General features: G+C 35.7%; 1 protein-coding gene across 2 annotated transcripts in view; it reads left to right on the top strand.

The window, feature by feature from the left end:
- Positions 1 to 16910, top strand: part of DESI2 (desumoylating isopeptidase 2) — a 42613-nt gene that overhangs the window by 12835 nt on the left and 12868 nt on the right. For both annotated transcript variants that reach the window (XM_079925702.1, XM_079925701.1), the window contains exon 2: positions 15282 to 15354. In XM_079925702.1, coding sequence (XP_079781828.1) covers positions 15282 to 15354 — 73 coding nt within the window. The remainder of the gene's footprint in view (positions 1 to 15281; positions 15355 to 16910) is intronic.

Genomic DNA, 16910 nt, shown 5'->3' with positions numbered 1-16910 from the left:
GCATATTCACACTTGTGAGGTCAGGACAGTGCTTAGGAGCTTTTTAAGACTCAGAGTACAGTTCTTAAGAAGGCCAGTCTTAGGCTAACTTTAAATTTTATCATCAAAACTGAGACTAAAGAGTAAAAGAGGGTGCAGGCGTAATGGTTGTATTGAAGCAAACGTAAACTGGGACTGTCCCAGCAAACAAGGAAGTTTGGCTAGGCTAGCTTTTGTGCATATGTTTGTGTTTGGCTACACTGTCTCAAAAAGAAAAAAAAAAATTTTTTTTACAGAACATTTATAAAACTTTATATTTAGGGCTTCCCTGGTGGTGCAGTGGTTGAGAGTACACCTGCCGATGCAGGGGACACGGGTTCGTGCCCCAGTCCGGGAAGATCCCACATGCCGCAGAGCAGCTGGGCCCGTGAGCCATGGCCGTTGAGCCTGCGCGTCCGGAGCCTGTGCTCCGCAACGGGAGAGGCCACAACAGTGAGAGGCCCATGTACCGCAAAAAAAAAACAAATTTATATTTATAAAACACTATTAACTAAAAAATTACAAATCTTTCATAATCAGGAGAGATTATGTACTCTAAAAAATTGAGGCTTAATACCTACTGTTATCAACAATTTATAAATAACTTTGTAATGAAAATGTTTTTGTTACATAAAGATTTTTTTTTCTAAGACAGAAAGTTGGCCATGTGCTTATTAGATAATATTTTCAGGTAGTGAAAAGATTGGACATTTTCTTAGAAATAATTATTATGGAATAGAATCTATATATTTCTTATAGTATAAAGCAAATTAACAGACATAGCACTGGATATTCGTGATTTCATCTAAAAAAGATACTAGAAATTCTTTTCATTCAGTGAGTTTTTATTGTCTCTCTGCTTTATGACTAACCTGATGCTAAGGCACCATAGATAGCATTAAATATGATTTACTGTCAGTATTAAATAGCATTTGCTGTAAGGTTATCTGGGGCTAAATCCAGTGGTACCAGAAAGACTTCATAAGGTAGTTTAACAGTGTGAACATCAAGGACAGTTTTATATTAGATGACACTATAATAATTATCCCACAATCTCTACTAGTCACAGTTTATTTTGGATTTTTTTTTATTTTTTTTTTTGCGGTACACGGGCCTCTCACTGTGTGGCCTCTCCCGTAGCGGAGCACAGGCTCCGGACGTGCAGGCTCAGCAGCCATGGCTCACGGGCCCAGCCGCTCCGTGGCACGTGGGATCTTCCCGGACCGGGGCACGAACCCGTGTCCCGTGCATTGGCAAGTGGACTCTCAACCACTGCGCCACCAGGGAAGCCCTATTTTGGAATTTTAACTCAGTAATTGAAATGCCTTGTCCTAAACACCTTTTTTTGGGAATTAAGTAAAATGTTTACTTTTAATCCAGTGAACACTGGTTCTAGTTTATAGGGGAAACAGTCATACTTTATACTTAGATCATTTAATACTGCCTTTTAAGGAAGTCAGACCCAGGCTCTAAGTGGTTATATTAAGTGTTTTAAGTTCCAGACTAGGGAGATAGCATTTATCATTGCTGTTGCTTTCAAACAGGAAGCGTAACATTTTATTAAATGAATAAAGCAAATCACTGACTAAAATGAAGTTTAATGAAAGTTCTCTATCAGAAGAAGAACTTAACATTTTAATATATGACTATAATATAGTACAGTCAGTTCACTTCTATAAGCAATGCTTTAAAATAATAAATAGAAATATTTAGGCCAATTTTTTCATTGAAGCAAGATTGAGCTCGAAAGTTAACTATAGTTGGGGCTTCCCTGGTGGCGCAGTGGTTGAGAGTCCGCCTGCCGATGCAGGGGGCATGGATTCGTGCCCCGGTACAGGAAGATCCCACATGCCGCGGAGCAGCTGGGCCCGTGAGCCATGGTTGCCGAGCCTGCGCGTCCAGAGCCTGTGCTCCGCAAAAAAAAAAAAAAGTTAACTATAGTTTATGTATTTATTGCCTTCCCACATATTTCAAGATGATAACTTTTCTGTGAATGGTTTCCTCTTACCTTTTTATATTAATAATTTGGAATGCTTTGATAAGCCTTCTAAACTTCAGTGACACTGGCTGGTATCAAAGGAGGTAAAGCATGTATTAGTGGTCCTTCCTTGGCCCTCCTCTCTTTACTTACTTGCCACCTCCATGGACTTAGGAAGTACAAGACTGTAAGGTCCTAGCACCAAAGTGAGATTGGTTCTCCAGCCCTCTGCTCATGTCCTTCATGAATATATAAGAATCCTGTAAAACCACTGCCTTATTTACAGAGACCTTTTACTCAGATCTGTACTTTTCAAGAATATAAATCATTGCTTATAGGAGTCTTAGAGTCAAATTAACTTTGCCATTGTTTGCTGTTCAGTTTAGTGAGTCACTGCTCTTGGTGATTTGACATCAACTCCCAAAGATTCTTGAAAATTCTGAGAATTAACAGGTAGCCAGAACCAATCTGATTATTTACACGTGCATACGACCCTTTACCAATTTGTAGAACAGAGTATTAGGGAAGGATCATATTATCAATATATGTGTTTGCTACTACTAATGCTTAATGTTTACTATAGGTCAAGCACTGTTCTAAGTACTTTATACATACTACTTTATTAATCCTCATAATAGTCCTCTGTGGAAGATACTATTTATTATCTCCATTTTATAAATAAGGACAGAGAGGATAAATATCTTTACCCAGGTCACACAACTAGTAAATAATGAAGTCAGAATTTGAACCAAGGTGTTCTGGCTCCAGGATCTGAATTGGAATCAAACACTTTTTGAGACATATTGGGTATCTTTAAAAGTTATCAAATATTAGTGTGGGATGGGGATAGATTGGGACTTTGGGATTGACATGTACACACTACTATATTTAAAATAGATAACCAACAAGGACCTGCTGTATAGCACAGGGAACTCAGCTCAATATTCTATAATAACCTAATGGGAAAAGAATTTGAAAAAGAATGGATACTTGTATGGGTATAACTGAATCACTTTGCTGTACACCTGTAACTAACAACACATCATTGTTAATCAACTATACTCCAATATAAAATTTTTTTAAATTTTTAAATAAAATTAAAAAAAACTTTTTTAAAGTTACCAAATATCTGTGAAGAAAACAAGGCAAAGAACCCCCATCTCCTGACACTCAGCCCAGTGTCTTTCCACTATAGTTCAAATGCTTCAACGTTGTTCATTGTAATGCTTGGATCAAGCTTTTTCTATCCAAGCAATAAACTCTGAAGTAAATTCAAAGGTAATAGAAGCAATACTCTTGTGATCCAGACTGGAACACAAGAACGTTGTGGGCTTTCCTGTTTGATCCTAAGGGAAAGATAGCCTTAGATTAAGCTAACCAAATGGTTTAGTAGGTGGTTGACATGGACATGTTGTGGTAACTCTGCTGTTGTTTGGTGGTTTGAGAGATACTCTTTTGTGGTAGCAGCTGGCTGGTTTACTGTTTTCCTTTGGTATGTTGGGAAAAGTTTGAGAAGAATCAAACTGTAAACTTTCAAATGAAAACATCTGATTTTTCATATAATCCTTGAGAGATTGTATAGTTGTCAGCATTGGGTAAACTTGAATGTATAGTTTCCTTTAGTGGATCTGCCCCTAGTGTTCCATTTCACTCCTGCCTCACACAGCATGGCCCTGTGTGGTAAGCTTTCTCTGCAGGGCTGGCCCCAGTGTCATCATATATACCTCTTCATCCCAGCTTCTGCAGTTGTCTCAGAGCAATAGTTCAACTAGTCTCCTGAATACTTGTTGTATTCTTAGACTTGGAAAAACTCTAGCAATAAAAGTGGTCTTTTCCCAATTCAAATAAAAAGCTAAGCTTTAAATAAAATTGTCCTGTATTATCCATTTTTCCCAAGTATATAATTTCAAACTTTTGGCATCTGCTGCTATTTAGACAACAAAATCAATGAAGACGTACCCAACAAAAATTAACAGAAATCTTGCTAACATCCAGTCATATCTAATTCAGCAGCTTGGTTTGTTTGTTTTTTCATGGATACATTTTCTTGGCTGTGATTTCGTGTTGCATATTTATATCTTCTGTTAGAAAATATCAATGTTTTGTGGTTCTACAAAAGCATGAATTTCCACATAGCAAGTTTGAGAAGCTCTTTTGAGCTTTGTAGGGAGATTTTTATTCCAGAGATGCCATGTGAAATGTTTTGACAGTGGTAAATAATTTTTTAAAGTAATGACAAAGGATGGAAAACAAGTTAGAGGAGCATTGAGAAACACTACTATTAATTTCAAAAATCTTAAACTATGAGAGGATAGTAATTACATGAATAACTACCAACAGCAAATCATTGTAGGAGAGTTTCACAACTGAAATCATTTAGTAAAAGACTCAGTCCTCATACACAGCCGGCGTTCCGTATCCGCAGATGCAGGGGTCTGACTGTACCACACCGTTTCAAATAAGGGACTTGAGAATCTGGGGGGGTTCTGGAACCAATCCCCCGTGGGTGCAATAGGACTGCTGTACTTTCTCTGTTTGTTTACAGTTATATCATTAAATCTCCACTTAAAGTAGGCATCATCCATATTGTCTGCATAGCCTTGGCAGGACTTTGAGGCAGAAGGACTAGATAAGGCTTGCTGACCTTGAATTAAACACATGTCTTCCACAGGCAGCCTGCCCAGTTTTTAAAGAGTGAGCCTTCCAGGCGTGTTCTCTGATAATAGAGCTAGGAAACGCTAACAGAAACAAGAACATTTTAGAGAGCATCTCTGTGGAAGGCTTACCCACTTTTCTTTGGAGTCCATTCAGAAAAAAAATCACACCAAAGAAAAACATCACATTTACTTCATAATATTTATTCAGTAATGTGCTGCTGTTTATATATGAGCGGTGGTTGACCAGAATATGTATATTTAGAGGATTTTTTTTCCTGGGTTTTTTTTTTCTTCAGTCTTGCTGCGTGGCTTGCGGGATCTCAGTTCCCTGACCAGCGATTGAACCCAGGCCCTCGGCAGTGAAAGCGCAGAGTCCTAACGACTGGACCGCCAGGGAATTCCCTTTTTTTTTTTTTTTCTGTTCTTGATATGTTATTTGTATATAGTCTGTTTTCTGCATGTTTTTGAAGGCAGCTATCTGGAATTAGGAATGCGGTCTGTAATTTGAGAAATAATCTAAAGTTTTTGATTGGGGATAAGTATCTGCAGGAAATTTTGTCCTTGGAGGATTCATGATATTTATAGAATAGTTTTTGTTTAGGTTTGCCAACTGTGAAAGTATATACTCTTCTACCATTTGGTACAAGTTAGTAGATCCTTTACTTCTATTCCTAGCATTTTTTAAACAGTTTTATTGAGATATAGTTCACATACCATACAGTTTACCCTTTGTGTATAATTCAGTGGATTTTGGTATATTCAGAGTTTTACAACCATCATTGCATTCAATATTAGACATTTTTCATCACCTCAGAAAGGAACCGTATACCCATTGGCAGTCACTCCCCATTTCCCTGCAAACCTCCCAGTCATAAGTAGCCACTAATCTATTTTCTATCTGTATAAATTTACCTATTCTAGGCATTTCATATAAATGGAATTATACACTCTGTGGTCTTTTGTGATTGACTTATTTCACCTAGCATAATGTTATCAAGGTTCATTCATTTGCTGCATGCATCAGTACTTCTTTCCTTTTTGTTGAGAAATAATACTACATTTTATAGATATACCACACTGTATTTATTCATTCATCAGTTAAGGGTCATTTGGGTTGTTTCCACTTTTTGGCTATAGTGAGTAATACTACTGTGAACATAGATGAAAAGTTTTCGTGTGACTATATATTTTCATTTCTCTTGAGTATAAACCCAGGAGTGAAATTGTGGGTCATATAGTAACTTTAGGATTAATATTTTTTTGAGAAACTGCCAAATTTTTCCAAAACTGCTGTACTGTTTTACATATATACTATGGAATATTACTCAGCCATTAAAAAGGATGAAATAATGCCATTTGCAGCAACACAGTGGACCTGGAGATTATCACACTAAGTGAAGTAAGACAGAGAAAGACAAATATCATATGATATAGCTTATATGGAATCTAAAAAAAAAATGATGCAAATGAAATTATTTACAAAATAGACTTACAGACTTAGAGAACAAACTTATGGTTACCAGGGGCGAAGGGTGGGAAGAGAAGATAGATTGGGAGTTTGGGATTGACATGTACACACTGTTGTGTTTAAAATAGATAACCAACAAGGACCTACTGTATAGCACAGGGAACACTGCTCAATATTCTGTAATAACCTAAATGGGAAAAGAATTTGAAAAAGAATAGATGCATGTATATGTATAACTGAATCACTTTGCTGTACACTTGAAACTAACACAATATTGTTAAGCAACTATACTCCAATATAAAATTAAAAAATTTTTTAACTAAAAATAATAATAAATAAAATAAAACTGCTGTACCATTTTAAAATCCCATCATCAGTGTATGAGGATTCCAGTTCCTCTGCATCCTTGTCAACACTTGTTATATCTGTCTTTTTGAATATAGTCATCTGAGTGGGTGTGAAATGCATCTAATGGTAGTTTTTATTTGTCTGTCTTCTTTAGAGAAACACCTATTTAGATCCTTTGCCCATTTTTTAATTGGGTTATTTGTGGTGTTCTTGATTTCTAAGAGTTCTTTATATATTCTGGATATACATCCCTTATCAAATTTCTCCCAGTCTGTGGGTTGCTTTTTCATTTTACTTATGGTGTCTTTTGAATCACGAAAGGTTTTAATTTTTATGAAGTCCAATTTATTTTTTTTATTTTGTTGCTTGTATATTTGGTGTCACAACTGAGAGACTGTTGCCTAATTTAAGATCATGAAGATATACTTTTGTTATCTTCTTAGAGTTTTATAGTTTTAGCTTTTACATTTAGGTCTTTGATTCATTTTGAGTTAATCTTTGTATATGGTGTGAGGTAGGAGTCCCACTTCATTTATTTGCATGTGAATGTCCGGTTGTCACAGTCCAGTTTCTTGAAAATACTGTTCATTTCCCCCATTGAATTGTCTTGGCACCCTTGTTGAGAATCAGTTGACCATAAATATAAGGGTTTCTTTCTGAACTGGATTCTATTCCATTGGTCTGTATTTCTGTCTTTGTGCCAGTTACACAGTGTGTTAATTACTGTAGCCCTGTACTAAGTTTTGAAACCAGGAAGTGTGAGTATTCCAACTTTTTCAAGATTGTCTTGGCTATCATGGGTCCCTTGAATTTCCAGCATTAGCTTGTCAATTTCTGCAGAAAAGGCAGCTGGGACTTGGATAAGGATAGCAATGAATCAGGTCAATTCAGAGAGTACTGCAATCCTAACAATATTGTCTTCTAATCTGTGAGCATGGAATGTCTTTCCATTTATTTAGGTCTTTAAATTCTTTCAGTAATGTTTATAGTTTTCACTTACAAAGTTATGTAGTTCTTTGTTAAATTTATCCCTAAATATTTTTTACTGCAACTTTAAAGGGAATTGTTTTCCTAATTTCATTTTTGTATTGTTTACTGCTAGTATATAGGATTACAGTTGATGTTTGTATATTAATCTTGTACCCAGCAACCTTCCTGAACTTGTTTATTATTATTGGTTTTAGTATTTTTTTAGTAGATTACTTATAATTTCCTATATACAAGATCATGTCATTTGCAAATAGAAATAATTTTACTTCTTTTCCAATCTGAATGTCTTTTATTTCTTTTTCTTCTCTATTTACCTTGGCTAGAATCTCCAGTACAGTGTTTCATAGAAGTGGCAAGAGCAGATATCCTTGTTTTGTTCCTGATCTTAAAGGGAAAGCATTAAGTCTTTCACCATTAAGTATGATGTGAGCTGTGAGTTTTTCATAGATAACCTTTATCAAGTTGGAGAAGTTTCCTTATATTCCTAGTTTGTTGAGTGTTTTGGTCATGAAAAGTGTTGTATTTTGTGGATTTTGTCCTTTACTCTAGTGCTATGGTATATTACATTAATTGATTTGGGGGGATGTCAAATCCGTTTTGCATTCCTGGAATAAATACCACTTGGTCGTGGTGTATAATCCTTTTTATATGTTGCTGAATTCAATTTGCTTGTATTTTGTTGAGGATTTTTGAGTGGGTATTCATACGAGATTGATCTGTAGTTTCCTTATGATGTCTTTGTCTGGTTTTGGTGTCAAATTAATACTGGCCTCATAGAATGATTTGGGAAGAGTCCCCTTTTCTTTTGAGCAGTTTATGAAGAATTAGTATTCTTGTTTAAATATTTGGTAGAATTCACCAAAATCATCTGGTTGTAGGCTTTTCTTTGAGGGTAGTTTTAAAATTACTAATTCATTCTCTTTTTTTTATTCCCATTCATTATAGATCTATTCAGATTTTCTCTCTCTTCTTGATTCAGTTTTGGTACTTCGTGTGTTTCCAGGAATTTATCCATTTCATCTCAGTTATCTAATCTGTTAGTATACAGTTGCTTATAGTATTCTTTATAATCATTTTGTTTCTGTAAGGTCAGTAGTGATATCTAGTAATAGATTTCTAACTAGTAAATAGTTGCTTTAATCTAGAAAATGAATTAACTCTTAACATTTGGGGCCCTTTCTAAGGATAGAAGGTACAAAGAACATGAAAAGCAAAGAACTATTGAGTCCCTCATTGTTATTGCTAACAGTGAATAAGCAACATCAGCGTTAATTCCTGCCTGGCACAGAATATTGATTGAGACAGCCTTTAGGAAACAAGTAATGTTAAGAGCGGGTAACTTCTGCTTTTTAATACTGTTCAAAGGAATATCTCTGGGTTAAGAAATCCTTTTCCTAGCCACTTGCCGGCTGCCTAACCCTTGAGCAGAAACACTTTACCTGATTGTCCAACTTTCCATCTGAGAGTAGAGGTAACATTACCACTTGCAAAGCCTGTCAGGTATTCATTTTTCATTGCAGTGTCTCAGCAATTCTTTAGAAACCTTACATAGGTCAAATCTCATTATAGTACAATCCAAAGGACTGACCAGATTTTTAGATGGTACATTTCTCTCTCATATTTAAGTTTCTCTCATTTTATAGATTTTCCAGTTTATGAAATGTGTCAAAACATAACCTTTTATATGTATAATGTAAAATCTTGAATACAGGGAAATTTCAGACTAAAGTATGTATATACATATACACACACACAACACACACACACACACACACACACACAGGCAACATACAGAAGTTCTAACGTGGAAGAGATTATTTTCAACTGTGAAACAGCAGAGAATAAAAGATTTCTGAATCCAGGATCCCCATTCTGACAAGTACATTCCCATCCTAACCCTTTCTTAACTCTTTGGCTAAAAATAAGTGTGCAGATTTTTTTTTTTAATCAGTGAAAGACTTTCTATCTCTTAATAAAACATTTAGATTCCCATTATGGAAATTTATTATAAAAGCACTTTCAGAATGCTGTTTACTGGTCAACAAAAGATAAATTGTTAAAATTAAGCGATACTATACATTAAATGGAAATAAATGTTCGATTTACTAAGAGTTTAAAACCTTTCGATTATTGCAGACAACAATTTTATATCTGTCTCTTTTTTAAAATACTCTATATTTTGAAAGAGAAGTGCTCACACTGTAAAAAGAGAACAGGTAACTTTAAGTAGGAGCTGTCTGCATCCAGAACAAAAGCCTGTTGGTGTCATTGTTAAGGAAATCAGTTAGTAGATCAAATTATTGGTTGTAAACAATATAAGCAATGAGATTTCTCAATTGGAAGAGACAATTTAAGTCCTAGAAGTTGGCTGCCAAGGAAACCACTGACTGCAGTAGCCAAGATATAGAAGCAACCTAAATGTCCATCAGTGGATGAATGGATAAAGAAGATGTGGTGCGTATGTATGTGTGTGTGTGTGTGTGTGTGTGTGTGTGTGTATACACACACACACACGTTGGAATATTACTCAGCCATTAAAAAAAGAATGAAATCTTGCAATTTGCAGCAACGTAAATATTTCTGGAGGGTATTATGCTAAGTGAAATAAGTCAGAGAAAAACAAATTCCAGGGTTTCCCTGGTGGCGCAGTGGTTGGGAGTCTGCCTGCCAATGCAGGGGACACGGGTTCATGCCCCGGTCCGGGAGGATCCCACATGCCGCGGAGCAGCTGGGCCCGTGAGCCATGGCCGCTGAGCCTGCGCGTCCGGAGCCTGTGCTCCGCAACGGGAGAGGCTGCAGCAGTGTGGGGCCCGCATACCGCAAAAAAAAAAAAAAAAAATCCATATGATTTCACTTATATGTAGAATCTGAAAAAAAATCAAAAACAAATGAACAAACAAGACAGAACAGAAACAAACTCATAGATAGTAGTTGCCATAGGAGGGTGGGGTGGGAAGATAGATGAAATAGGTGAAGGGGGATTAAGAGATACCGACTTCCAGCTATAAAATAATGAAGTCATGGGGATGTGATGTCCACATAGGGAATATAATCAATAATATTGTAATGACTTGATATGGTGATGGATGGTAGCTGGTCTTATTGTGGTGACCATTTCATAACATATAAAAATATTGAATCACTGTGTTGTATACCTGAAGCTAATATAACATTCTATGTTAATTATAACTCAGTTTTTTAAAAAAGACTAGCAGAATTTTTATGCAGACTAGTATGATCAGCTTGTGGTATTTTCTACTCTCTTTCTGTAAAAGGCAGGGGAGAAAGGAGGAGGATAGCAGGAAACTTGGAAAGGTATCTTTTCTGTCGGAAGGAGACAAGGAGTACATTGTTCTCTTTGGTTCCCACTAACTTTTTATTTTGAAAATGTTTAAATCTTCAAAAAAAAGTGAAAGAAGAGTACGTTTTGTACACTCTTCACCTAGATTCACCAGTTTTTAACCATATTTGTTTTCTTTTACCGTCTTCTACACACACGCACACAGAAAATGTCACAACCATTATAACATTTCATTTCTAAATACTTCAACATGTATTTCCCAATAAGACATTGTCTACTTAACCACAGTACTATTTACCAAACCCAAGAAGTTTTCAGTTGATACAATAATTTATCTAATGAACAATCCATATTAATATTTCCCCCAATTATCCCAATAATGTCTTTGGCTTTTTGTTCTTTTTTAATCTAGGATCCAGTCAGAGCTCCTTCGTTGTATATATTGATAGTTATCGTGTCCTTTTAATCTTCCTTAAAGAATAGCCGCCCTTCTTTTGACTTTAATGTCATTATTTTTTAAAAGACCAGGCTGCTTTTCTTATAGAATGTCCCGCAGTCCAGACTTATCTGATTTTTCCTTATGATTATATTCTGTTTAATATATTTGAAAAGAAAACTAACAAAGGAAACGCTTTCTATTTCATCACATCAGGAGGCACATAACATCAGTTTGTCCAACTGTTGATGACACTCAGTTTAATCACTTGGATAAGATGATACTCACCATAATTTTCCATTGCTAAGGTATCTTTTCTCCTTATAATTTAGGAAAATGTGAGGTTGATACTTTAAGACCATGGGAACATTGTTCTTCAACAACCTTCTCCCAATGGTTTTAGCATCCATGATCCTTGCCTGCATCAGCTGGAGGTGCAAAATTATTTAATTCTGCCTTTACTTCATATTTATTAGGTGACTTTCCTCTGTAAAAAGAGCTTTCTCTCCCTTCACTTTTTGTTTTTCTATTCTGTTTTGTATGGGGGTTTGGGGGTTTTTTTTTTGATACTACTGTGGACTCAGATTATTTGTTATTCAATATGCTATAGTCCATTATTGTCGTTATTCTTTTTGATATTCAGATTTTCCCAAAGTTGACCAATGAAAGCACCATCAAACCAGCCTCTGTATCATTTTGCCATGTCTCCATTTTTCTTTTCCTTTTGTTCGCCTAACATATCCTAGAAATTACTCCCTATCAGTTTCTCGAGAGTATCCCCCTTCTTTTTATGGCTTTGTATATTCCAGATATTGTTTATCATAGTTTATTCAGCCAGTACCTTATATGTGCACATATAAGTTGTTACCAGTATTTTGCTACTACAGATAATGCTGCTGCTTGTGTTTTATATATATGCAGCCTATTCTTTTAAGATAGTATAAATGTTCAAATAAATTGAAGCCTGTTAAGCTAAGATAATATAGTATTTTACTTTAACATTTTTCTAATTATAAAAGTTGGTAATACACATAATTCATAAAATTCAGAAAAACAGTCCTGAAATGTATGGAGTTAAAAGTGAAAGTATTCCTTTACACACCTGTATTCCCACCCCTGCGCTATATCTACTCCCCTCCCCCAAACTGTTAACAGTTTGATCTGTAATGCTTCAAACTTTCTTTTGTTGTAATTGGTGGTGGTTTTATTTTTCCATATTTAGCATGTAAACATACACTCGGGGCCAATTTATTTAACTTACAAAAATGTGATCTTGCTACAGATGATGTAGTATGACCTGGTGTTTTTACTTTATGTGTCTTAGATATCTTTTTATGCCCTTACGTATTGAGTTAACTCATTTATTTCAGTAGCTGTATGATAGTTCATAATATGGATTTACCATCGTTTATGTAGCCATTTTCCTATCGATATTTAGATTGTTTCCAGTTTTTCAGTGCTATAGACAACTGCAGTTAACACCCTGGAACATGTCTGCCTATGTTCAAGCATTTCTGTAGGCTAGATTCCAGGAGGTAGAATGGTTAATTAATTGTCATTGATTCACATTTCTGCAGTATCTTCCTGACATCCTTACCAACACTAAGTATTAGCAATATTTTGTATATTTGCCAATACAATGAATAAAAGAAAAAAAAAAAGTAGGGAATTCCCTGGTGGTCCAGTGGTTAAGACTGTGCACTCTCACTGCCTAGGGCCTGGGTTCAATCCCTGGTCAGGGAACTAAGATCCCACAAGCTGAGCGGCCAAAAAAAAAATGAATGGTAACTTATTGTTTTAATTAGCATTTTTCTGTTACTAAGGAGATCTGTTTACTAGTCCATGTTTGTTAGCCACTGATTTCTTCTATGATTGCTCACTTTTGTCTGTGGGAGTTATTTTTTTTAGTGGAGTTTTTGTATATAGTATCCCTTGCTGTCTGAACTTTTGCTGCCCAAATTCTGGCATTAAATAGATTTGGGTAAATGCTTTGAGAAATCCCTTACTATATGTAACCCTCGCTACTCTCCATCCAAAATCAAATTGTTTCAGATAAAAAGGTGTCACTCACCTTCCTAACTTGCCATCTAAATTCAGACTGTCCAAAATCAGGAATCAAATAGGATGAGATAGAGAGGAAGATTTGTATTCTCATACTGATCTTAGTGTTAACAACTTTTTTCTCCCTGTGTATTGTTTATCTTTTGTTCTTGTTTGTGTAGTTTTACACAATAAAAAGTTGTAAATGTTTATGTTAAATATCTGTTGTTTTCCTCTATACTAGGTTTTGCTTAGGTTGGCTTTTCCCATCTAAGATTTTTTTTTCTTTATTTTTAAAACTTATTACAGAATACTGAGCAGAGTTCTCTGTGCTATACAGTAGGTCCTTGTTGGTTATCTCTTTTAAATATAGCAGTGTGTACATGTCAATCCCAAACTCCTAGTCTGTCCTTCCCCCCTGGGAACCATAAGTTCATTCTCCTAATTCTGTGAGTCTGTTTCTGTTTTGTAGATAAGTTCATTTTAAGATTTTTTAAATCTATTTTATTTTCTTCTATACGATTATTTTTAGAAACACTGAAAGTTTTAGATGTGTGAAATGTATTTTTATGCATAGTCAATTTTATCAACACATTTATAATAACTTATTCTTTATCATTAATTTTAAATACTACCTTTTTCATATACCAGATACTTATGTATACAAGGATGTTCCTGCAACAGTACCATACTGGGTTTTTTTCTCTTTTTGGGTTTTTTGGGGTTTTTTGCAGTACGTGGGCCTCTCACTGTTGTGGCCTCTCCCATTGCGGAGCACAGGCTCTGGATGTGCAGGCTCAGCGGCCATGGCTCACGGGCCCAGCCGCTCCGCGGCATGTGGGATCTTCCCGGACTGGGGCACAAACACATGTCCCCTGCATCAGCAGGCAGACTCTCAACCACTGTGCCACCAGGGAAGCCCAGTACCATACTGTTTTAATGATTATTTTGATATCTAGATGAGACAGTCCCTTGTTCTTTTTTAAATGTTTCTTGTTTATTATTGTTTAATTTTTCTTCCAGTAACATTTTAGGGGGAAAAGTCTCCCTTATCGTTTATGCTTCCTCCAGCAGTGTATGAGAATGTGCATTTTCCCAGGTCTGGGAGAAACTGTCTGGGGGTCTGAAGCCAAGGTTAAGACTTGAATAAACCTAGAAAAATTAAAATCAAATCATCTACCCTCTAACCTGGGAGAAATCAAATAGGTTTGTAACACTGTTAAGTGTTACCTAAGTGTTTGTTTAGCATTAACTCCTTTACCTTCTAGGTGTAACCCTCTCCCCTCCACACTAACCCCTTTCACAGTCATCTCACAGAATTTCACATCACATTACTTGTGTACATCCACTTCCCTCTACCTGGCATTTCTTCTCATTCCCCACCACCTTCCCCCAGCAACCTCACTTTACCTTCCATATTTTTTGTGTGGGGAAATCTCATTTGTTCCTAAAAACTCAGTTCAGATATTGCCTTTTCTGGGAAGTTTTTCTTCATGCCAACAGTAAGAAGATTGTTCTAATCTTTGTGCCTCATGTTATTTATTCCTAATATTATCATTATCAAGCTTTGAGCTGAATCAGGACATATATGCCAAATGCTTTTGAAAAAGAATAAAATATCCCTGTCTTAAGGGAGCATACCAGAGAATGAAAGGGAACGCTTAAGATAGAAGAAAAATAGGTATGAACACAGATATTATATGTGATTCTTTAAAAAGTCACTAACAGGAGAGCTTTTATATCACTTCCCCAACCTAACCAGGTTTAGATTTTATGGCTTATGTGCTAAGCCTTAGAAAAGGTGCTGATACACAAACTGAGACATTCATTTGAATTCCATATGGGATGTGGCATAAGCAATGGCACAGAGTTAGGACTGAATGCGTCGTTATCATGGGAGTTTCAGACCTGTAAGGAAAATACCAAGAAATGGGATTAGAAAGGCCTAAATATTCAGTAAAAGATTTGGAAATTAGTAGCCTCCTATAACGTGGATTTGAATTATAAATGAACAAATATTCTGAATCTTTTTTTTTCTTCTTCAGTATTGGATGAACGAATACACCTCATCCATCGGAATTGGAGTTTTTCATTCAGGAATTGAAGTATATGGCAGAGGTACGTGTACACACAGTCTAAACATACTTTCTGAAGATTTTTCTCATTTAAAGGAGTTGCAAAATCATGACTGTAGCTCTTCCTTTTTTTTTTTTTGAAGTACTTCCATACTTTAAAAAGTAGAAGAAAATCTCCCCATATTTGTTTATACTGTATTTTGGAAAAATACCCAAAGTGGAATGTATCTGGGGAGAAAGTACTCAAAGTACACAAGTGTACATTGATTTGGTTATCTTTTATTCTAGGTACTATGTCTTAAAAAATATTTTCCTTTCAAGATTGTTATACTATGACAGTTTTGCCTTAATATGTATTGGCATTCCTAAGAAACCTTGCACTTTGAAAAATAGTGTGATAAAAATAATCATTTTGATTGGAAAAGGGTTGGTGCTAGAATGTCAAACTTGAAATACCAATTTCCTGAGGGAATTTCAGTAATAAATTTGTTTTTGTAGACCTACAAATATATAAAGTTTAAAAATACTGCTGAGCAAATCCTGCCTTTGATTACATCTAGCTTTTTGCTTAAGAATGATGGCCTTTGTCATTAACTCAGCCCTTTTTATTCTTTATTACCCTTCATTATGATAAACATAACTGGAGCCACTAAATCAAGCAGCTCTGTTTCAGCAGCTTTTTCCTTTGTTCTAATTCTCTCTTGACACAAGATAATCTCCTGATCAAGTTGTAAGTAGAATGTTCTGCATAAGACAGATCACATTGCTGATTTCATCAAGCTTGTAATAATATACTAGTTTGAATCATAAACTCACCATATAGCAGAAATGCTTTTATTTGCTTCAGCTAGGAAGTCTTTGCTATAATGTTACTGCACTTTACTCCCAGTTACCCCTGAAGACTACATAACAACTTCAGCTAATACAAAGAAAAGGCTCATTTACTTAAATGTGTCAGTGTGGTGGTTTACTGTCCCTTTTTTATATGCTAAATTAACTGCTTCTAGGTGCAGTGTACCATATTAAATATTGGCTATAAAGATCTGCCATATAAGCTCCATTTTACCTGAAAGACCGCATCTACCAGATAATTCCAAAAAGCAGTGAGGTTTGTGCTGAAAGTTCCAGTGGTTGGAGTATTGATACGGGTGAAATGGTAGTCTGTGGGTTTGCTCCCGGTTTGGTTTGGCTTTTGCCAAAGTTGCATGTATATTCCCTTTTAGCTGAATTTGTATGGTGTGTTACAGTTGTTTTTTTTTAAGTGCCATCGAATTTTGGACCACATGACCTCGCTGCTCTGAGGTAGATTGGAGCATGAGACATTTTCTCCATTTTTCAGATGAAGAAACTAAAGCTCAGACCTGCTGAAAGTCATACTGCTAATTAACAGAACTAGGACTTGAACCCAAGTATTCTTATATACTAGTCCATTATCCATTTATCTGCCTAATCATTGCTCCCATTCATAAAATGACTTAGGAATAATTAGAAACATGGCTCAAAACAGCAAAGCCAGGGCCAAATACATTCCTAAAAGTGAATTATTGCTTCTTGAATAGAAGAATAAGTGGGTCTACAACTTTCCTTACCATAATTGAG

The sequence above is a fragment of the Stenella coeruleoalba genome, assembly GCF_951394435.1.
Source record: "Stenella coeruleoalba genome assembly, chromosome: 1".
In the NCBI taxonomy this organism is placed as follows: domain Eukaryota; kingdom Metazoa; phylum Chordata; class Mammalia; order Artiodactyla; family Delphinidae; genus Stenella; species Stenella coeruleoalba.
This window is presented reverse-complemented; position numbering and strand designations above follow the sequence as displayed.